The sequence below is a fragment of the Bufo bufo genome, chromosome 6, assembly GCF_905171765.1.
Source record: "Bufo bufo chromosome 6, aBufBuf1.1, whole genome shotgun sequence".
Taxonomy (NCBI): domain Eukaryota; kingdom Metazoa; phylum Chordata; class Amphibia; order Anura; family Bufonidae; genus Bufo; species Bufo bufo.
In genome coordinates this window covers 30,670,686-30,695,162 of record NC_053394.1, presented here as the reverse complement: position 1 = coordinate 30,695,162, position 24,477 = coordinate 30,670,686, and the positions used below count along the sequence as shown (strand labels likewise).

Sequence of the window (24,477 nt, the reverse complement as noted above, 5' to 3'; positions counted from 1 at the left end):
CAATTAATCAGGATCAGTTCTGATATGAGTATACCGTGGCGTCCCACGTGGCTCACAATATCAGATCTGGCGGTACCTGGTTCCAGTCGCTTGTTTGGAGTAGTTCGGGCAATCGTATAGCCCCCAATATAGGCAGTCTCCTGATGGTATTCGCCGGTGTTACAAGCCTGGACCTGGTTTGAAGTCAACAAGGTGTTCCCTCCACATTGGAAAAGTCGCAATTTCGTCCAAGTTGAGTCCAATTAGCGGAGTGTTGGGGTCTCGTAAATGTTCATCAGCTGATGTCCGAGTCTTACTGCAACCAAACGCGTTTCGGGGTCCTTTCCTGGCCCCTTCCTCAGTGGTGATCTGTAATGGGATTTTATCCCCTTTTTATACCCAACATCCTTTAGGATAAGGTGGAGTGAAAATATGGTGTGGATCCAATCACATGTAAACTCTGGTGTGGAACAGTCTAAATGATTATTCTTATTACGAAAAAAGAACTTTCAAAGCTTATACTGATGTAATCGGTTTTGACGATAATATTATCTAGCGTTTCCCATTCTCGTTATACAACAATTTTCATGTTATACAACAATCAAAAACGCATCAATAACGCACATGAAAATTGTTGTATAACGAGAATGGGACCCGAATGGGAAACGCTAGATAATATTATCGTCAAAACCGATTACATCAGTATAAGCTTTGAAAGTACTTTTTTCGTAATAAGAATAATCATTTAGACTGTTCCACACCAGAGTTTACATGTGATTGGATCCACACCATATTTTCACTCCACCTTATCCTAAAGGATGTTGGGTATAAAAAGGGGATAAAATCCCATTACAGATCACCACTGAGGAAGGGGCCAGGAAAGGACCCCGAAACGCTTTTGGTTGCTGTAAGACTCGGACATCAGCTGATGAACATTTACGAGACCCCAACACTCCGCTAATTGGACTCAACTTGGACGAAATTGCGACTTTTCCAATGTGGAGGGAACACCTTGTTGACTTCAAACCAGGTCCAGGCTTGTAACACCGGCGAATATCATAAGGAGACTGCCTATATTGGGGGCTATACGATTGCCCGAACTACTCCAAACAAGCGACTGGAACCAGGTACCGCCAGATCTGATATTGTGAGCCACGTGGGACGCCACGGTATACTCATATCAGACGGCAACTGAACTATACTAAACAGGTGTATTTTACCAATTGACTCTATGCCGATCCGGTCTATATGATCGAACTGATCCTGATTAATTGAACTGACTTTTTCTTAAATTATCGATTACTCCATCTGGCAAATTTCTCATTTAATATCGATTAAATTATCGATTGTTTTTATTAATTTTTACTCCATATGATCGATAATATTTGTCCTTGCAATTATTTATATATTAGATGTATTGATGTACTTCATATCTTTTTACATTTCAACCTATATGATTGTTTTATCATTCGTTTAGTATTTTCATTTGTTTATTATAGATTTTAACTTGTTTAGATTATAAATAGGGCTAATAAATAATATTATTGTCATATATCATCCGCTTTAAGTCTCTGTTTGGTCCAGGTGGTGAGTGCTCAGCCTTCCCATATTTTCCAGCTTTATAATACAGTCCAACAAGTGCGGTACTGCAGAGAGCTCCTCCTAGTGGTGGCTGCAGGCAGCCAGAAGGTTAGGATTACGGCAGGTTCAGATGACCACCTATGGACTCCTGCCGGCTGATACCAGGGGAGATAACCAACAGGCATGTTGGATTCCTGACCAATCCTTTTGTTCTTGGCGAGATGAGCCTCTTTCCTTCACTACATATGCATGCTCGGCCAAGTATGCAGATGTATGGGAGGATCGAGAGAGACAGCCTTCAGTCTCGAGTTCTGCCTACAGCCATTTCAGGTTTATCGCCAGCTTGAAGTAAAAAGTAACAGGCTACTTTCACACTTGCGGCAGAGTGATCCAGCACTGCCTGCCGGATCCAGCAAAACGTATGCCAACTGATGACATTTGTAAGACTGATCAGGATCCTGATTAGTCTTACAAATGCATTAAAATGCCGGATCAGTCTTTCCGGAGTCATCCGGAAAAACGGATCCGGCATTTATTTTTTTCACATTTTTTTCGGTCTGCGCATGCGCAGACAGGAAGGACGGTTCCGGCATTCCGCTATTTTGACTAATACATTCCTATGGAAAAAATTCAGGCAAGTCTTCAGTTTTTTTCGCCGGAGATAAAACCGTAGCATGCTGCGGTTTTCTCTTTTGCCTGATCAGTCAAAATGACTGAACTGAAGACATCCTGATGCATCCTGAACGGATTGCTCTCCATTCAGAATGCACAGGGATAAAACAGATCAGTTCTTTTCCGGTATAGACAGGAGGGAACTCTGTTCTGGTAAAGAAAACCGCTAGTGTGAAAGTACCCTTAAAATCAGAACAAAAGGCAAAGCATCTACTAAATATGAACTCCGTGTGTGATGACGGCTACTCACCGGCTGTGTTCACCAACTCGGGTGCCAATTGTTTCTCATTAATTTTTTTCTCCAATGTTTTCCCAGTCCTGTCAAAAGCAGCAAAAAAAAAACCCTTATCACAATGACAGTCACAGCTACACAGGATACCCCAAAAACAAGCCTCAAACCACAGGGCTACTTAAAAGGGTATAACAGGATTTTAATATTGATGGCCCATTCTCAGGATAGGCCATCAATACCAGATTGGTGGGGTCTGACACCTTGTACCCCTGATGATCAGCTGTTTCAGAGTAGCTCACACAGCTGACCAGCCAAGCGGTACGGGGGTCTCTGGTCTCTCCCCTGGAGGTCAAGAGAAAGAAGAATTGGGCATGCTGCCAGAGGTGTACGTCAGGTTAATCCTTGCGCCCAACTGAGAACACGAGTGTATGGTGGACAGCTGTCAGCCGAAAGACCGCTCAGCCGACATCCATTTATATAGATTGTAAGCTCTTGTGGGCAGGGTCATCTACCCTTCTGTACCAGTCTGTTAATAGTTTCTTGTTTATGAGATTTTATATTTGTGTAACCCCGTCTGGATGTACAACGCCATGGAATTAATGGCGCTTTAAAATATAATAATAATAATTATAATAAATAACATTCCCTGTGTGTAGAGATAGCGGCCAGCTATAATAAAAAACAAGCTCCGAGGACAGAAATCTAAAAAAGTTATGGTTGTCAGAAAAAGATGATGAAAAGAAAAAATTTTCTAAGCTTTTTTTTTTTTTTTTTAAATAAAACAAAATAAACTATGCAACTTTGGTATCTCCGTAATTGTATTGAGCTGCAGAATAAAGACATCATGTCACTATCAGTGCACCGTGAATGCCGCAATGTCAAAACCCTTGGCGGAATTGTGTTTTTTTCCCCCCCATTTTACCCCACACAGAATTTCTTCCCGTTTTCCAATAACAAAAAATAAAAACAAAGTCTAAGGTGTTAAGGTATATGGTCCTCTTTAGATGATCCCCCTATTTCTACGCGCAGCTTGCTGTTTATAATGGCAATCTGTGACAAAAATTAAGAAACTTTCAGAATTCAGATCAAGTTAAAAAAATATATAAATATCTGGAATTTATGAAATTGCAAATGCTTTACACGTGCAAAACAAACAAACAAAAAAAAAAAAAAAAAACCCCACAATTTAAAGGGGTTCCTCTTTTGGACTTTGATGGTCTGCTCTCTTGCTCTATCAGGGGCTGTGATCAGCGCTGAAACTTGTAATTATCTGCAGTACCTGACTCGGCCACTAGTAATTTAAGAATTATAATGTATTCTAGAACTAGGGGCGTAACTACAGGGGAAGCGGCTGCTTTGGGGCCCTGACCTCGAAGGGGCCCATCCAGGAGGAGGACTAAAATATTTTGTCAGGGCCCCCTCAACAGTATTACACAATAAAATTATAAACAGCGACAGTATAGACAGTGTATAAAACGGATGGAACGTCTGCAGGGCCTGGTCTGAGAGAGCGGTCTTTACTAGCCACAGGAATGAGGCATGAAAGGAAGGGGTTGCGAAAAAATTACTGGGGGAGAAGGGCCCCATTCAAAAATATGCTGTGGGGCCCAGTCATTTCTAGCTATGCCACTGTCTAGAGCTATTCACTCCATAAGGACATGCCCGCATATTCTCCTGCAGGCAGCGGCGTGCAGCTGTAGGGTAACTCTACTACTTACCCCGAGTTTCCTACAGCCAATTTATCAGGACTTTGAGGGAGTCGTTCCTCCACTTTAGCTGCAAAGGGCAGAGGGTCAACAGGTCAGACACAAGACACGAACGGAATAGACTACATCAGGGATGGCCAACCTGCCGCTCTCCAGCTGTTGCAAAACTACAACTCCCTGCATGCCTACAGCCATCAGCCTACAGCAGGGCATGGTGGGAATCGTAGTTTTACAACAGCTGGAGAGCCGCAGGTTGGCCATCCCTGGACTACATCATATGAAACCTGGAACTTGCATTACTGCCTAGTGCATTAACCCCGCAGTTACAAAAGCAGCATAATGCTTAGTGCACACTTCGCAATTTCATTTTTTATTTAAATTTTTTAGCTAAAACCATGAGGTGGCTCTACACCGAACACATCGGGAACCTGCATACTTCTCTTCTGCATTAGCTTGATTTTGACTTACAATTAGAAATCTGGATAAAAATAAATTCTGATCAGAAGCACGTGTGCGCATGAGGCCCAAGGCAAACGGATTGTTGACGCTGCTGCTCCACAGAGAGGCCACGTCCCCATTTTACAATACCGTACTTGATCCTATTAAGTGCTTACTGCAGAGAACGCCATCCCCAGTAAAAAAGGGGCCTGTGCAGACTAAGCACATTCTCCCCCCGGACAAAGAGACGGTACAGCTCCTGTACATCACAGGCGGGTACAGTCACCGGCTCAGTACACAAGGAGTGTGGATATTTGGGAAGGGGTTTATGGACCCACCAAATCATAAGGGTTGCAATAAAATCTGGAGACGCGTCCCGTGCTTACCTTCAGACTTCTCAAACTGCTCTAGCAAGCTGGTAAGATCAGACGCTTCGATACCTTCATTGAATGAGAAAGTCAATTAACATCAGCAAGGTGTCACCGCACCAAAATTATTACTATGGAACGAACAGGACATTTCACATAGTAGTATTGGAATATAGATGCAATAAAAATAACGTTCGTGTTTTTTAGGTGCGTCACATTTTCCCCTCTGGTAACGCCCCCTGCTGTTTATCCGCCTGGCCCGCGTACTGACAGGTGGACGTACCATGCTCAGTAGCTTCCCTGCTCCCTTCCCCTCAGTGCCGGTGCAGTGATCTCAGAGAAGCGGCCCAGTCACCTTTCATTCATTCGTCCCCCCTATATATCTAGCTACATCTCTCTCTAGACAGTGGACCTACCATATGGTGTGACCTACCATATTCATCTCTGCAGCTATATGTGAGGGACTTTCATATGCAGGTCAGGAAAGGGTTAACAAGAGCTAACCGCAGTGAATCCTTGGGGGACACAGGTGCTTTTTGAGCTGCTGCCCATACCACAGAAGCCCTCCAGATAAGTAACAGTTCTAGATTTGTGGGATAACCCCCGTTGCAAAACGTGGCCGCCAGAACAATCAGCCGACTGTGCCGTGGCCCGCCGGGCACTGTACTATCACATGGCAGTCATTCGGATAATTGGGGAATCACCAGGAAGAGACGGCTTCACATCACTGTGCTCAACCACCGCAGAAATAGAAAAACTTAAAGGGACACTCCCATCAAACCTTTTCACATTAACAGCCCATCTATGGATTTTTTTTATTAATAAATAAAAAAAGTCCCTCCATGGATTATCCTTCCTGTCCTCTGAAGTGACTCCATTAAAGCATCACGCTGATTAATGCAATGTTCTTCTGTGAGCATCTTTATCTAGACCTCTCAAGACGACAACAGTCATACTCGTACTCTTATCCCAATTCTACACCTACTATTATGAAGAGTACACTGCAGATAACGGTCCCCAAGCAGCAGCAGGAAACTGACAATGGATTGACCATCTACACTGGAGAACTTACCATTTGTGCCAGAAGAACATGAATTTGCATCACATTTTCAATGACCCTTTCTGATGTAAGTGTCCCTTTAAAAGGGGGGGGGGGGTTATCTACTAAATATGGGTGTAAATGGAGGGTGTCATACTCAGGACACCTACTAGCGTAGGAGTAAAACCTCTATGCAGACAAACGCACCATGTTTCGCAGTCCGCAAAACACGGATGCCACCCATGTGGGTTCCGCAATTTGCGGAACGAGCAGCCCATTATAGAAATGCCAATTCTTGTCCACAAAATGGACAAGAATAGGACATGTTGTATTCTTTTTGTTGCGGAGCAACGGATGCGGACAGCACACAGAGTGCTGTACACATCTTTTGCAGCCTCATTGAAGTGAATGGTACCGCATCCGAGGCGCAAATAACGTGGCTCGGATGTGGACCTAAACAACGTTCGTGTGCACGAGTCCTAAATAGCAAGTCTTACACTGGAGGATCAAGAGGCACCACATTACAGTTGGTCGTCCTTTTCCCTCAGAACTTTTGTTAGGTTGGAATCACACATGCAGTTTTTTGAGCCATATATGACAAATATAAAAACGGAAAGATTTCTGCATCTGAAATTTCAGTCATAAATGGATCGCATCACAGAGAACCCCTTTAGTATGGGTGCAGCTGCAGCAATCAGCTTATTTTCAAGGTTACACCTCCTGTGAGGGAGATCATGCAGGGACACGCTCTTTGAACATCAACCCCAGCCACACGTGACATTACTGTCCTGTAACATTCATATATCCTCCACTTTGATGCTACAACCTGGCAAAATGGACAGAAAACTGCTGGAATAGCAATTTTCACTTCCCAGGGCTCCTCGTGGGAGGGACTTCGAACTACTAATTCCAGTCTTGTGGAATTCTATTGTTATTGAAGCAATTCACTGCTCACTGACCAAACCATAGCTCCGAAGTGGAGGCGCCTGGTGACATTTTACCTGCTTCACATGTAAAGCTTTTCTCGGGCTCCTTTATCGCCTGGAAGCTTTCCCCAGATGTAGTGAGGGTTTCAGCGGGTGGAAGTAGGACAGGCTCGTTGGCTTTTTGGTCAGGCACTATACAGGCTGATGCCAGTTTTTCTTCTGCCACTTCATGGGCATTTACACTTCTGATGGCTGGAATCTGCTCAAGTTCTGACTTCGCAACCTTCAAAGACTGATCATCTGCTGCCGGTGCAGGGGTTTGTGTGGAAGGTTTGTCTACTGCCTGCACCGTGACATCTGCAAGCACCACCTGCTTTGGCGGATCTGGTTTTAAGGCTTCTGCGGATGATGCTACCTGAATGCCCAGCTGTGCGTTAGCAATGGCAGCGGCGTCAGAGGACGGGTTAATTTGGAAACCTAATTTCTGTGCTTTTTTCAAAATTTCCATTATTTTAAAGACCACTTGGTTTGCAGATTTTAGATCTGGCAGAGGACAATTTTCCTTCTTACAATCTTTGGGCAATGCATTTTCAGATTTCTTAGCCAATGAGGATTTAATGGCATCCACGGCTGCAGGCTTGTCATGCTTGACGCTTCCAGGTTTTGCAGCAGTTTTGGTCTCTTTCGGTGGGACACCGTTCTCAAGCTTCGTCACTGGTGCTCGGCCTGTTTGAACAAGAAGGGGGGCAGAAGTCTTGGGTCTACACTCTACGGGCGAGACCGTTTCCTGCACCATCTTCTGGTCAGGCAGAACTTGGAGATGGGTTCGGACAGAATTCTCAGGAGAGCTGTGAAGGGACTGACTTTCATGCATCCCTTGAGCATTTGGCCAATACATTGTTGTTGGTCCTGAAACCCAACCGGTAGGATGTACTGGTGGCATTGCAATAGGTGGAGGTGGAAAGGGAGGCCAACTTATGACTGGTGGCGGCTGGACAGGCAAGACTGATGGCATAACATTTGGATAATGAGGAACGACTGGCAACGGTGGCATGCCAGGATAAAAAGGAGGTGGAGGGACAGCTGGCCAGGCAGGTGGATAAAATGGAGGCGATTGCCGATTAGGTTGTGGAGTAAGCGTTGGTGGAGCAAGCGTTGGTGGAGCTACATCCATAGCCATTTCGCATGGTTTCTCATATATTTGAACACCTTGACTTGCCATCGGCTTTGGAGTCACTGTCATTGGAGCAGAAGCTGAACTAACAGGAACGTCTTGGCCAGAAACGCTGCCGGCCTTGTTTGGTGGGCACGTTTTTACCTCGACTGATGGTTTATTTGTTTGCGTAGGGGCCATTAAGCAAGGCAGCACTGCCAATTCTGTCGGGGGCTCGGGAACACTTGGCCATTTGCTACAAGACAGGTTCTCGTTGTCTCGATCGGGGTTCGGTTTGCGGTGCTGAAGTCTCTTCCTATATTCGCTTAAGCTGAGTGACTTGGGCTTTGCTTCCTTCGCGGCCTGAGAAGAGTCCCCATCCTGTACAGCTTCCACCTTTAAGGCACTTGATTCTTCGTTACTAGAGGACTTCTCCCCACCGCAGTTATCGGCGGAAACCAAAATGTTTTCTTTATCAGACTGTAATTCATCAACCTTGACAACAGAATCTTGAGTCTCCTCACATTTGGGGTCCTTAGTTTTTGGGTCTCCCTCTAAATCTGTGTCACCTACTACTGTAATCTTAGCAACAGGTTTTACTTTTACATCTGTCAATTTTTTCTCCAGGTTGGACCCGTCTAAGCTTGCTCGAGATCTCGCCTTGGTGCGGCTGACCTTGGACATCCGATGCTCGATCTGGGACTCCTTTTTAACCTGGTCCAATGTCTTATTTAAACAGTCTGACTCCTGCAGGGAAGGGTTACTCGATCGGCTCGCAGGTGGTTGGGCGACACTTTGCCCCACTGTCGCTTCTGGGGCAACTGGAGATTTGTCTTCAGTAGCGCTCTTCGTTTTACTTTTCGACTTACATTTCGAGGACTGCTTATCTTTGCTGGATCTCTTTCCCTTCATTGGCAACTTGTCATTTGCTACTGCGATATCTGGTTCACTATTTTTCTTACAGTCTGGAGCAATTTCCTCCGAAATACAAGCATAGTCAGTATCTGAAGACTTCTGAACCGTTACGTCAGCCCCTGGAGGTTGAGGAGATAAATCTTGCAATGTTGGGAAAGGCTGGTAGTCCTCCCCTGCAGGTTCCTGATTAACCTCATCTAATGTCTCTGTACAATCCATTTGTTTTTCATAATTCCTTTCTAGCTCTGGACCTCGCTGCTCCGATGAGGACTGGTGGTTCGGCAGATCTTCAGTTTCGGCATCATCTGAAGACTCTGAGCATAACATTTCCTCCAGGGGGGGTTCTACCACCACAGGTACTTTTATACATTCGCCTCGATCGGACACAATCTCGAGGAACACTTCATCGCTCAGAAGGTTTTCCTCATCTTCTGACTCTAGGCACACGGTTATGGCAGGCAGGCAGTAAGGATGCATGTATTTTACCAAGTCATTAAGGGTGACATTTTCAGTATTTATGATACACGGTGTCCCGTGCCTTAACATCTGCTCATGATCCCCATCATTATTATCCGCTTCAGATTCCACTGAGAAGTTTTTGTCAAATGAAAGTAAGTTATAGTTATTAGTAGCGTCCCCAAGAGCTGGCACTTCTTCATCCTCTCCGTCACTTCGCGGTTGGGTCTCTTCAGCTTCTGACCTGCGGGGTAAACATCCCCTCATGCTTTTATGATTGTTACGTCTCTTTGGTGTAGAGCTTATGATATCTGGAAACAGATCCCAGTTTGGCCCAGAACAACGTCCATCAATCTGCAATAGGAAGAACATAAAAAATGTATTAAATAAATCAGCAAACAGGCCTCGCAGCACTGACTAGAGAACACTTGTCCCAGAAACCGCCCCCAGCAGCTGTTCACCTCTTAAAGGGGTTGTCTCACTTAGGCCTCATGTTCCACGCATTGGGGACCGCATTTTATGGTATCCAATGCAGGAAAAAAATATCCATGCGGCTGCCGCGACAGATCCAGGCCCATTCAACTCAGTTCCGCACTGCACCTTTCCGGATTGCGTACCCATTCAAGTGAATGGGTCCCCATTAGTGATGCGGTGAGCATACGGCCGATGCCCGCATACTGTGGACCCACTGTTTGCAGGCTGCAATATGGGCCACGGTCGTGTGCATGAGGCCTTAAGCAAATGGCATTTATTGTGTAGAGAAAGTGAATACAAGGCCCTTACTAATGTATTGTGATTGTCCATATTGCCTCCTTTGCTGGCTTTAATCATTACATTTCCATCACATTATACACGGCTGATATCCAGGGGTTATGACCACCGCTGCAGCACAGATACAAGGTGGCCGGAATGAGAGCTGCTGCGCATGTGTGCCTATGTGCGCTCCCAACAGTCCCAGCCAGAGAGGCCAACGGCTTTTCCTATAGTGTGCAAGCACGACCACGATGTTGGATTGCGGGGTGGTCATAACGCCTGGATATGAGCAGCGCATAATGTGATGGAAAAATGCATCCAGCCAGGAAAGGAAGCAATATGGACAATCACAATACATTAGTAAGTGCCTTGAATTAACTTTGGATGCATGATGGATGCCATCTGCTGAAGTGAGAGAACCCCTTTAACCATTTAAAGGGCTTCTAGAATTAGAAAAATAGGAATGCTTTTCTTCTGCAAACAGCTCCACAGTTGTATGTGGGTCGTGTCTGGAACTGCACCTTAGCTCTGTTGAAGTGAATGGCACTAAGCTGCATTACCACCAACAATCAGCAGAAAGGTTTAGAACTGCTTATGAAAGAAAGCAATGTATTTTCTAATCCTGGACAAACCATTTGACCAGTGTTTCGGTCCTAAATGACTCGGGGAATATTATATCTCCTTATGGAGAGCACCTAAGCGGCGCAAATGATCAAACTCTTTAGCGATTTTGCAGGTGGTGGTTTAATGACTTTTTGCTTAGCCACCAAAATAATTTCTGCACTGATTTCTTGACACAAAGTGTAGAGTTTTTTTTCCAGTTTACACTTATTTATTCTTTGCATTTGCAAATTCACACTAAAAGAGAAGGGATGAATTGGGAGGGTTTGGCTACTTTAGGGGTTTCATCCGTTTTATCTGTATTTTAATAGTCGTTGGCAGAGCTTATCTGCCCTGCAATTACATGACCGCAGAGTCCAATAGGGGCCTCCTCTATTCACAGTATAACGGTCATTGAGTGCTACGTAGGCTCTGTCTTCTCCTTGGGCGTCCCCGACTGTCTCCCATTTTCACTAGACCGCAGGAGCTTTAAAGGGAGACTCCGAAAGAAGTTGCTGCAAAATCAGGGCTCTGGACTCCTTTCACGCTCGCGTTTGTTGCGGATCCGTTGAGATAATACAACCGTCTGCATCCGTTCAGGACGGATCCGTTTGTATTATCTTTAACATTGCCAAGACTGATCCGTCTTGAACACCATTGAAAGTCAATAGGGGACGGATCCGTTTTCTATTGTGCCAGATTGTGTCAATGGATCAATGGTTGTGTCAATGGTGAAAATGGATCCGTCCCCATTGACTTACATTGTGTGTCAGGACGGATCCGTTTGGCTCAGCTTCATCCGACAGACACCAAAGTGGAATGGAGGACAGAACGGAGGCAAACTGATGCATTCTGAGCGGATCCTTTCCCATTTAGAAAGCATTAGGGCAAAACTGATCCGTTTTGGACCGCTTGTGAGAGCCCTGAACGGAAAGCCAAAACGCGAGTGTGCAAGTAGACTTACACCGTCCGCCTTCAAAAGTCAGTAAGCAGTCATACAGGGGTTAAAATCCCACTCGTTTAACTCACTTTGTTGGAATTCGCTCTGCGTTGGCCATCAATTGAGAACATATCGCGATCAGGCGGCGTACGTGACAAACCAAGCAACCTCTGCAAAAAAAACAAAAGCATGAAAATGACCCCCAAAAACCATAGCTAAATAAAAAGGGCGCACACAGTAACACGTTTAGACGATACTAGAACCCCTGTATAACCTTCAGGCATACATCTGGACTTACTAAGCTGCCGTCTCGATCCTTGGACGACACCAGGAGTTCTGTATCCGGAATGGTGTCAAATGGGGACATATTCTCATCATCTGCGTTGTCCAGTATCTCTGTGAGAGCGTTCAGCAGAGACAGTTCGTTTTCCTCATCAAAATGATCTTTGTGCTGCAAAAGGAGGATACAAGAGGTTATACGGGATCACAAAAACAGCGACACACCTACTGGTGGCTTGTGGTACTACAGCTCAGCACCGACGACTGCAGCGGAGCCGAGCTTCAATACCAGACACAAAACAGGGATGGTCGCGGGCGCTGCCATGTTTTTCCAATTTTGGTCCGTTCCTTTAAAAAGTCCAAATATCAAGAACCTCACCCTGACCAGCTTCAAAAATCCTGAGCCAAGATATAGGATATCAAATTACCCCAAATTTTATGATCATGCCCTGTGCCCCAAGAAATGCAGCACGTAACACCCGGGAAAATAGACATAACCGCCAAAGAAAAAGGATCATTGCTGAAGGGCGAATTGTGACAAGTCTATGGGTCCTACCTCTGCCTGGGCACCAGTATCGTCAATGATAGAAATGATTGAGTTGTCAATGTATCCATGGAAGGTTCCCAGGATTCCTCCAGCGTCCAGTGACAGAGCGAGATCAGAGAGGCCATGACAGGTCTCATCTTCCTCCAGATCATGGCACTGCAAAACAAGACAAAAAAAGTCAACCGAAATCCCTTGTTAAGTGACGGCGCAGGACTAAAAATTGCTTTAATTTAGACTTCTAGCACAATTGTGATCAGGAAAGGACGATATTCTCTGGTCCCGAAGCCAATCTAAATTGAACGGGCAGCAATCAGCAAATTAGCTCTCCGCCAGCGGGAAGAAAACCGCTCCTGCAGGTAGCTACCCTGTCAACATGGACCCACAATGGAGCCTTGAAACACGACCAAGGATTTTAGCCGAGTATCCTCCAAGAAACACCCATCAAGGACCGCTAAAAGGACTGAACACTGAATTACAGGGTAGAAGCCTATAGATGGCGCCAGAGTTCTCTTCCTCCAGGAAGAGAGCTCATCTTTTCACTACCTGTAAGATTCCCCACAAATGGACAGTAATCAAAAACCCCAAAACTGAAGCTGCTGCAAATTTCTAGGCACATTAGGCTTCGTGTGCATCCAAAACGGAGGTTCCGGCAAAAGACGCAAATGCAGACACGCGCGGAATCTGACGGACCCCCATTATAGTTAATGAGATCTGGAGATTGCGGTATTCTACGCCTATGCGGAGGTGTAAGCGAGGTAGCCCCTGAGTCTATGACAGTCCAAGTTGCGTTATGCACATTCTTAAAGGGGTGGTCTAATCAAATATAAACAGCGAGTCGCAACCACGCTTCAAGAATTATTATTTTTATCTCATCCCCTTCACAGTCACTGTTTGCAGGTTTTCAGTAAAAATCGTGCGGCCGGACACCAATGGCTGAGCCGCCGCCGCAGGTCCAGAGGTGCATAGCAAACAGTGGCCACTACAGTGGAGTTGTACTACATCTGGCTATTTAAATGAATGCCCATCCATGCTTTTTGGATCTAGTCCACCTGAGCAGTTTTTTTTTTTGGGGGGGGGGGGGGCAAGGGTACAGCCCGTTTAATACATACCTTTTTTTGGTTCAATGCACTTACACAAAGCAGGTGCTGTCCTTAGCAGGGGAGAGAATAGTTGTGCTCCTTTTTTTGATGCCAAGAAGTGATAACCGTCTGCCGGGCGTAAAGGGAAAGTAAACGCCACACAGGAAGCAGAGGAGGTAACGCTCCGCATGTGCCTCATACGCGGGGGGGGGGGGGGGGGGGTGATATGGATATATGAGAGCTGTGCTGTGATTGGTTGCTGTGGGACTTTTGGAAGATTTACGCCCCCCCTCCTACAGAATTTGCACCAAATTCAGGCACTTCCCAGGACCGTCAGAACAGCGATAATGCTTACATACAATGCCATGCAACACAGCCATATGGCGGTCACATGAAACCGCCATGTACGTTTCCAATCCAGTTCTTGGAGATTTTTCCTAAGGAAACGGACAGGGAATCGTAATTAGCCAATCATAACTGGTTATCCAGTCGCCATTCCCAGCGGCCAACGCGCGCCGTCTTGTCACACGCCGTTAGTCATTACCATGTGAGCCCGCAGAGAGGATGGGAAGAAAGCTGCGTTGTTTTTCCAGTCAAATAAGACATGTGAACATTTCTTTGTCTTCGCACTTATTTCTGCAAAGGATAGAAAACATGGCATCTAATATTCACACCATGTGTCCAAATCCTAGTCACACTATACGGAGGATAACATACAACGCGCCGAGCGCCACAAGTTTCTTCCCATCCTCAAATCGCTGGAAATTCCTCCAAACATAAAAGAAAACGTATCACTCCTGTGGACAAAGGTCGGGGATTGTGCGCCGGCGGGATCCTTGTAGGCACACGGGGCAATTCTACAGCTTGCTGACCTTTGCTCAGCAACTAATTAGACCACGTCCTTAAAGGGGTTGTCCCACAAAAACAAAATCTACATTTTTCTTGCCAGGACCCGGACCTGAATACTTTTGGAATTGCATGTAATTAAACATTTAGAATTCAATATAATGTATCTGTATGGCGCCACCTGCTGTCTGTTCTCTTCCTTATATCTCTGTCCACCTCACTGAGGTGGTCGCACATGCTTACTTCCATCTTTCATCTGTTAGAAGCAGTTACAGGACACAGCTCCTGAGCTGTGATAGGAGGAGAGCTGCAGAAGAAGGGACACAGCTCCCGAGCTGTGATAGGAGGAGAGCTGCAGAAGAAGGGACCCAGCTCCTGAGCTGTGATAGGAGGAGAGCTGCAGAAGAAGGGACACAGCTCCTGAGCTGTGATAGGAGGAGAGCTGCAGAAGAAGGGACCCAGCTCCTGGGCTGTGATAGGGGGAGAGCTGCAGAAGAAGGGACCCAGGTCCTGAGCTGTGATAGGAGGAGAGCTGCAGAAGAAGGGACCCAGGTCCTGAGCTGTGATAGGAGGAGAGCTGCAGAAGAAGGGACACAGCTCCCGAGCTGTGATAGGAGGAGAGCTGCAGAAGGAGGGACACAGCTCCCGAGCTGTGATAGGAGGAGAGCTGCAGAAGAAGGGACCCAGGTCCTGAGCTGTGATAGGAGGAGAGCTGCAAAAGAAGGGACACAGCTCCCGGGCTGTGATAGGAGGAGAGCTGCAGAAGAAGGGACCCAGCTCCTGGGCTGTGATAGGAGGAGAGCTGCAAAAGAAGGGACACAGCTCCTGAGCTGTGATAGGAGGAGAGCTGCAGAAGAAGGGACACAGATCCTGAGCTGTGATAGGGAGAGAGCTGCAAAAGAAGGGACACAGCTCCTGAGCTGTGATAGGGAGAGAGCTGCAGAAGAAGGGACACAGCTCCTGAGCTGTCAGCTTGAAGAGAATCTAGCAGTGCTATTGGAGCAATGAATGAGGATCTCTGGATCCATGTGAGGTACAGGACTGGTTCTAGCTTTGTTAGAAAGGTATTGTCATGTACCAATTGTCATTATTTCCACATTAATCATAGGATAACCCCTTTAAAGAGGACCTGTCACCACTCCTGGCATGCCTTCCCCATGTAATAATTCCGGAGCCTCTATTCTTATGGTCTATGTTGTGCCATTCCTCTATTATTTCTACTAGAAGTTATGAATTGCTAGCAGTCTGCAGTAAGGGTACAGAGGGGTGGTAACCAGTGGGGGGCTGTACCTACACACTCTATCCAATCAGAGCTCCTATTTTCAGTCTGTGCAGGTACATCCCCCCGACTGGTTGCCTCCCCTCTGTACCCTTACTGCAGACTGCTAGCAATTTCTTCATAACTTCTAGCAGGAATAATAAAGGAATGGCACAACACAGAGCCATAAGAATAGATGCTCCAGAACTGTTATTACATGAGGGATGCATGAAGCGATTAAAACAGGCGTGTCAGGAGAGGGGACAGGTCCTCCAAGAAAATGACTAATCTTAAAAAATAGCCGTGATACAAGACTGTACATAATGCCTCAGACACAATCTAACTAAATGTTACCATACAGATGGGTTTCGCATGAGAAGGCCTATATACTGTTCATCCCCCACCCTAGGTGTTTAGGACAGGACACAGCTGTATGATACAGATACTTCCTGTCAGCCATACTGACTCTCACGGGGCACATTTCTCTGTCACTGACACCCATACAGCTAGTCCCCTTAAAGGGCTATTCCCATCACAAACAATGGGGGCATATCGCTAGGATATGCCCCCATTGTCTGATAGGTGCGGGTCCCACTTCTGGAACCCGCACCTACAATGAGAACGGATCGGGGAAATGAACGGAGGGCGCACTGCGCATGCACATACCGGCCCTCTATTCCATTCTATAGGGCCGCCAAAAATAGCCGAGCGCTGGCTCGGCTATTTCCGTCTTCCCCATAAAAAATGAATGGGAGCAGCGCTTGGTGGTGGACGGACCCCGGGGTCCTCCAGCCACAGCTCTCCCTGCTCTGTTCTCGTAGCGATATGCCCCCATTGTCTGTGATGGGAATACCCCTTTAACTCCCCCACTACCACTCCCATTCTCTCACTTCCCACGCCTTCCATTTGTAAAACAGACCAGGCTGATTTAAGAACAGCCACGGACACGGGGTCATGTACTATCCAGAATTCTGCCTATATTAGGTGTATTTCTGGAGCAGATTGCAGCGCAAAGATTATTTGCGACTTTTCTTCGCTCACGCCAGGTTTAAAAAAGTGGGCATGGGGTGGGCGGCGAAGGGGACAGGCCGGCAGGCCCATCTCATTCATCATTTTCTACACCTGTTTCAGGCGTAGAAAACGGTCTAAAAGTAAGACAGCAAGAAAGCGGTATTACATTTAGAACTGGCGCTGGATACGCCAAAGTTACATAGAGGCCGGCGCCTCTCCATAACAGGGGTTATTAAGATCGGTGTCGAAAACGTAGTCTTTAATAACGACCCCCACACAGTTCCCGTTCTGCTCCACCTCGCGGATGTTCAGCAGGACTCGACAAGAGGCTTACAACCTCCGAATTCCAATTCGGGGGCTGGATGCAAATTTAACCCTTCAGAGGACGCTCCCAGATCAGGATTTATCCAGACTTAAATTTTACAAGACGATCCACTGCAGAAGTCCTCGGCTGACACTTGGACGTCTGCCACAGAACGGGCGTGCTCCTTCTCCTTGCAGATTTTATTTTTTTCCGCAGCACAAACAGAAATCCGTGATTATTTTACGAGCACGCGAATGAGTTGTTGTAAACCCCGTTCGTCTGCACTGGAGGTGGCAGCGAGGTGCAGGACCCCAGCCTAAACATGTGGACATACCCTAATATGAGATAGCCAATGACCCCCTTAGGGCTCATGCACACGAATGTATGCCGTATGTCCGTTCCGCGAAAAAGATAGAGCATGTCCTATATCTGTCCGTTTTGTGGATAAGCATAGGCATTGTTACAATGAATCTAAAAAAAAAAAAAAAAAAAAAACGGATGCAACACGGACGTATGCATGAGCCCTAATAAGAGCCTATCATCCAGTTGAATCTAAACTTACAACATCCTGTTGCTCAGAATAAGGCCTCATGCACACGACCGTTGTGCGTTTTGCGATCCGCAAAACACTGATTGCGGAACATCGTGGACAGCCATTGATATAAATGACTTTTCTTGTCCGCAAAACGGACAATAGGACAGGTTATGTTTTTTTTTTGCGGACCACGAAACGGAGCAACGGATGCAGACAGCACACGGAATGTGTTCATGGCGGCGTCGTGACTGACAACTGCTGGCCGTGCGATGGTACGATACTACCGTCTGTCTTCACGCCAACCAATCTCTCCGATCACACCGCGCTCACAACTTTCTTTCCCATAGAGAAGCGTTGAAGCGGCGCACAAGTCACCGTCTGCATCGCCCTAGCCTAAAAGCGGGGCATCCCTTTAAATATGTAGCAACAGGCAAGCCCGAAAACTAGAATCATAGGACTGAGCCGGTGATTCACTCATTAGTCGTCAGTGATTCATCGTTTCTTCAACTGTTACAATGAAACGACTCGGGGAAGAATTCTTACGGTCTGACATTAGACGCTATAGGGTTTAACCTTAAAGGGGTTGTCTCGTCTCAGACACTGGTGGCATACCGCTAGGACAGGGATCAGCAACCTCCGGCACTCCAAGTGTTGTGAAACTACATCTCCCATCATGCACACCTGCAGATAGGACAGAGGACACCTAACAAATGGGGATTATTCGAAGCAAGCCCTGGAGAGGTATTCCTAACCCGGACTATCCATGGGTATGCTACAAACATCCACCCGCACCCATCCCTGACCCACCCGATGTGCGCACCTCCCTCCTATGAGAGTCACAGGAAAAACACTTTACACAAAAAAAAACTTTCCTAAACAAAAAATAATTAAAAACTACCTAATCCGCGCAGCTGCGACTGGCACACGACAGGTTAACTGATGTCAACAAGCAGTGTGGGAGAAACTCCGCACAGACCACATGTCTCCGCCGCAGCGACGTGTACACACGGATCCCGTCCCTCAGACCGCCAACACCGGACGGGAAGAACCCGTAGAGCGCATTTGTCTGCGCTGTAAATGCCCCCAGCTGCAGACACATGGGACCCCCGCTCCACAGCTCCCCCCTCACGACCAACCACAACATACGGAAAGTGGCGTCCTGCACTGCCCTCATACACGTGTGCGCGCCCGCCCAGAGAACGGGACAACTCTCATCATCATCATCACTGGAACACCACACATCTGTGACGATCTCAAAATCTAAGGGAAAAAATAGAAAGCGACCGCAGCGCCAACTGGGACAGCGCCACTGTGGAGCAGCTGCTGAACTACAACTCCCAGCGTGCCTGGACGGCCAACATGAGAGGTTGTACTTTTAGAAGGGCTGAAGAGCGCTACTGTAATGTACGAGGTCGGCCATAGAGGCGAGATGTCCCGATCATCACGGGGGGGGGGGACTTACTAAGAAAAATGCGCCAAAAACCGGAGCACGCTGCGCCAAACTCCTCTATTTTACACACCTAACCGCAGTAAGAGATGTAAAATACGCCAAATGTACTCAATCCGGTCACTTTTTCTTGTGGCTGAGAAGTACTGAGGTAATTGACCGCCTGCCGTGAGTGGCATCAGCTTTACCGCGCCACAAGTGCCATTTTCACATCATTTGGATAGCCCTGCGTCTTCTGCAAGACGCACGTGGCTGGTATCCGTGTTTTACGTCATCCGCAAAACGCACACGGCCGTCTGAAGAAGCCCTAAATGTGAGACATATGGAAGTCTAAACTGATAAAACCATGCGCCTCACATTAGTAGTGACCCCACCAAGTACCTCCTCACATAATGGACAACATGGGGTTAATGCATGAGGTACATGATGGGGTCGCCTCTATGTGCCTCATATTCATAGTAAATAACCCCATCATGTATCTCATATTAACCCTGTGTGGCCCATTATGTGAGGAGGTACATGATGGGGTCACTTACTATTAATCTGTCAGCAGATTTGCACCTATGACACTGGCTGAACTGTTTTACTATATGCAAATGAGCCTTTAGGTGCAAAGGGGGCGTTACCATTACACCCAGAGGCTCTGCTCACTCTGCTTTGATTGACAGGTCCAGGTGCGATGTCATTTTCACTGCCTGCTCCTGTCAAAGTGCAGTTGCAGAGAGAGCAGAGCCTCTAGGTGTAATGGTAACGCCCCCGTTGCTCCTAGAGGCTCATTTGCATATATCAAAACTTAATTTTTCTAGCGATGAGGCCACATATGGACATGGGACCAACGCAGATGCCTGCAGCTGCCAAGTGCACGTGTAACAGGTCAGCCAGTGTCATAGGGACAAAACTGCTGACAGATGCCCTTTAATATGAGGCACATGGAGGGACTGAGGTACTAACACCATGTGCCTCACAATAACAGACAGCACAGACCTCAGTCACCTGCTCCTGAGGAAATCTCCACATAAACACAGTAGGCAACTTCTTCCGCAGCAAGACTCCTCCAGGAGGCTCACAGGATAAACAGCCTATGATGACATCACCAAAGATGTTACTGGTCACATGGCGATGTCATCACAGGTCCTTTATTCTACCAGCATTCTCTGATTGGAATTGATGCTAAACTACACAATATTGAAAAGTGGTATCGAACCGAGCACCAAAGTATCAAGTCTTTAATACCCAGTGCAACCCTTAGCCAGGGTGGACATCTGCCAGACCCCAATGACGACTTCTCCGTCTTCCGTCAGGAAGGGGATGATATCAGGTGGACAACCCCTTTAATTCAAGGCTGGACAGCTCCCAGGTCCGCAATGCAATTTACTACTGACGTCTCTGGACCTGGAGGGGTTCACTACCACCCACAAACAGCGCTCCCCTCGTCCCGTGATGAGCGGGGGTCCCACCGTTCGGATCCCCACAGTCTAATAGTTCCCTGGATTCGGCTGCTGCTAGGACGGTCATGGACGTGAAGTTATAGGAAGAGATTACAGACTGGGGAGAGGAGGGAGGCGCGGCTGCAGGTAGTCAATTATCAGGGAGATTTCTACTGCCGAGGAGCTGGATGCTGGGGGTTATAGTCTATTATAGGGGTGGGGCAGATTAGTTTTATAGCTATGGGGGCGGGGGGTGTCACACTATAATTAGTCTGGAAATCAGTGTGCAGGGCATTAGTGTGAATACTGGGGGGGGGGGGGGGATATGAAGTCAAAGTATTAAGAGTCCGAAGGGGTGGGGGCAGGGAAGTCCTAAAAAGTTAAAGTATTACAGGTGGGGGAGGGGGCAGACAGCATTATAAAGAGGTATTATAAAATATTAATTACCAGGAGCTGTGCATTAGCAGTGGGAATAACAGGAGGATAATGTATTGCAGATCAGGAACAGTGAATTATTAGTGGGAATAATAATAATAATAGACAAGGAATGGTGCGTTATTAGTGGGAATAATAATAGACAAGGAATGGTGCGTTATTAGTGGGAATAATAATAGACAAGGAATGGTGCGTTATTAGTGGGAATACGAGGATAAAAAATAAATAAATAAATAAATAAAAAACAGACCAAGAGTGGGAATAACATGAGGAGAGTATTACAGATCAGGCTCAGTGTGTTATGAAAAAAGTATCAAAAATTATATTATATGATAATCAAATAGTGTACACGTAAGTAACTGAGTATCAAAGTTTGACGTGCTCTGCTAAAAATACCTTTAATAGATGGGTAGTCGGCTAAAGTTGCCCTGGTGAAACTTGTTTACACAGACTAAATACTGTGTCAATTCACAGAAAAACACAAAAACAATATAAAGAGATTCTTCTCTTCTTTATCACAGGTCGGATTACAAGGGAGAAGGTATAGGTAACACTGGTCCAAGTATGTGGGTTACTGATGTAAAAGGGATCAATAGGTCCCTAATTACAACCCTATGGCTAACTCTGCCCAGGGACGCCTCCTTAGGGTGCCCTGTCCTCGTGCCTAGACCTATTATCACCCTAGAGCGACCCTATATCCCATATTGTAGGCTGGACTATTTGTTGTTAGTTAGCGCCTCCATCGGACGGCGAGAGCTCGGTCAGAGTCCCCATCAGCATACATCACTCTTATGGGGACACTTACAACCGACCATAACCTCATGGGAGCCAAGTATCATTTTTCTCGCTTTTCTTTGATCTTCGTCTATGATCTATACTACACATCTTGATCATTAACCCCTGATGAGCCGTTGTTGCGGCAGAAACGCGTTGGGATGTGTGTGTTTTTTATATATTTATTCAGTATCCTGTATAGGTATATTCTGAAACTAACAACAAATAGTGCAGCCCACAATATGGGATATAGGGTCGCTCTAGGGTGATAATAGGTCTAGGCACGAGGACAGGGCACCCTAAGGAGGCGTCCCTGGGCAGAGTTAGCCATAGGGTTGTAATTAGGGACCTATTGATCCCTTTTACATCAGTAGCCCACATACTTGGACCAGTGTTACCTATACCTTCTCCCTTGTAATCCGACCTGTGATGAAGAAAAAAATCTCTTTATATTTTTTGTTTTTTCTGTGAATTGACACAGTATTTAGTCTGTATAAACAAGTTTCACCAGGGCAACTTCAGCCTACTACCCATTTATTAAAGGTATTTTTAGCAGAGCACGTCAAACTTTGATACTTCGTGTTATTAGTGGGAATAGTCTGAGGGTAAAAATTACAGACCAGAGATGGTGCATTATGAGTGGGAATAATATCAGAATGTGAAATGGTGCACGATTAGTGGGAATAACATAAGGATAAAGTATTAAAGACCAAGCATGGCATATTATTAGTGGGAATAATATAGGGATAATGTTTGACGGACCAGGCGTGGTGCATTATTAGTGGGAATAATATAGGGATACAGTATTACAGAGCAGGCGTGGTGCACTACTAGTGGGAATAATATAGGGATACAGTATTACAGAGCAGGCGTGGTGCACTACTAGTGGGAATAATATAGGGATACAGTATTACAGAGCAGGCGTGGTGCACTACTAGTGGGAATAATATAGGGATACAGTATTACAGAGCAGGCGTGGTGCACTACTAGTGGGAATAATATAGGGATACAGTATTACAGAGCAGGCGTGGTGCACTACTAGTGGGAATAATATAGGGATACAGTATTACAGAGCAGGCGTGGTGCACTACTAGTGGGAATAATATAGGGATACAGTATTACAGAGCAGGCGTGGTGCACTACTAGTGGGAATAATCAGGGGATAGGATAAAGTGCTGCAGGTGTGTGCGGGGCAGGCAGCGTGCTCCCCGCCGGCTGTTCTCGGGCGTCTCCTCCCGTCCCGGGCTGCACCGTCCCCACATGTGGCCGGCCTCCTGCACGTGCGGCCCCGGCACCAGGCGCACAGAGCAGCCGCGGTGTGAGGCGGTGTCAGCGGCGAGCCTCCCCGGCCGGGCCCCGGCACGCACACGCGTGTCTCTTCCATCCACGTGTCACAGGCAGCCGGCTCCAGCAGCGCCCCGCGCCTCTCACAGCGGCCGCCCCGGGTCCGGAGCGGCTCAGCAGGCTGCCGCTTTCCTAGCGCCGTACCTGGAGAGGGCCACAAGCGGTGAAGAGCTCCATTCCTCCGATGGTTAACGTCTCCTCGCCCGCTCCCCACCGCGCCGCCATCTTGGCCCCTGAGTTCCGAGCCGGCAGCAGCAGAGCCGTCCGGGAACACGTGGTGCTTGCCGCATGGGAGGGGGCGGGGCCAGACGTCAGCCACTGCCTGGACTAGAGCGACTAGGAGGGGGAGGCGGCCATCTTGGTGGTGGCAGACAGGATCACGAGAACTTCGATGTGAAGGAATTTTCTGAGTTGTATTCTAGTAACACAGTCATGGAGGGAACGAGATGCCCGGAAACTATATGTATGTTCTCTAATGATTACTGCTGCAATTAATTAGTAACCACCAGGAACGTTCAGAACAAGACAGCCATAGTGACCCCATAAGACTGACAGCCACAGTTCCCCCTAAGAGAGTGACATCCACAGTGTCCTCATTAGTGTTGTCTACTACACCCCATAACAGTGCTATCCACAGCGCCCCCATAACCGTGCCATCCACAGTGCCCCCATAACAGTGCCATCCACAGTGCCCCCATAACAGTGTCATCCACAGTGCCCCCATAACAGTGCCATCCACAGTGCCCTCATAACAGTGTCATCCAGTGCCCCCATAACAGTGTCATCCACAGTGCCCCCATAACTGTGTCATCCACAGTGCCCCCATAACTGTGTCATCCACAGTGCCCCCATAACTGTGTCATCCACAGTGCCCCCATAACAGTGTCATCCACAGTGCCCCCATAACAGTGTCATCCACAGTGCCCCCATAACTGTCATCCAGTGCCCCCATAACTGTGTCATCCACAGTGCCCCCATAACAGTGTCATCCAGTGCCCCCATAACTGTGTCATCCAGTGCCCCCATAACTGTGTCATCCAGTGCCCCCATAACTGTGTCATCCACAGCGCCCATCACTGAGGACAGTGTGAATAACATCTCACATTATAAAGCGTGTGGGGGAGGCTGGCTGGGGAGGTAGGTGACCGACCACCTGTCCAGTGATGACCATTTGCTGTAGGACATTGTCACATTCAGAGCTGTCAGTCAACATTCAAGTCCTGGTCACAGGGAGCTGCCGCCTCCTCTACTGCCTCCATGGAAGGGAAGCTGAGCCGGTCAGGGGGTCAGAGCTGCGGAGCTGAGCCTGTCAGGGGGTCTGAGCCTGTCAGGGGGTCCGAGCTGCGGGACGGAGCCTGTCAGGGGGTCCCAGCTGCGGGACGGAGCCTGTCAGGGGGTCCCAGCTGCGGGACGGAGCCTGTCAGGGGGTCCCA

At 47.2% G+C, this 24,477-nt stretch overlaps 1 protein-coding gene across 2 annotated transcripts in view; it reads right to left on the bottom strand.

Annotated features, from left to right (window-relative positions):
• The window catches only part of PPRC1 (PPARG related coactivator 1), a 35,744-nt gene extending 12,421 nt beyond the window's left edge, over nt 1-23,323 (bottom strand). The window contains exons 1-8 of one of the 2 annotated variants that reach the window (XM_040435568.1): nt 23,189-23,323; nt 12,594-12,740; nt 12,057-12,209; nt 11,848-11,928; nt 7,017-9,819; nt 4,995-5,048; nt 4,183-4,240; nt 2,483-2,550 (exon numbers count right to left, since the gene is read on the bottom strand). In XM_040435568.1, the coding sequence (XP_040291502.1) occupies nt 2,483-2,550; nt 4,183-4,240; nt 4,995-5,048; nt 7,017-9,819; nt 11,848-11,928; nt 12,057-12,209; nt 12,594-12,740; nt 23,189-23,269 (3,445 nt within the window). In that variant the 5' untranslated portion in view covers nt 23,270-23,323. Of the gene's footprint in view, nt 1-2,482; nt 2,551-4,182; nt 4,241-4,994; nt 5,049-7,016; nt 9,820-11,847; nt 11,929-12,056; nt 12,210-12,593; nt 12,741-18,515; nt 18,743-23,188 lie in introns of those variants that run through there. The other variant, XM_040435569.1, reaches the window with a different exon arrangement.
• Between the last annotated feature and the right edge of the window lie 1,154 nt (nt 23,324-24,477).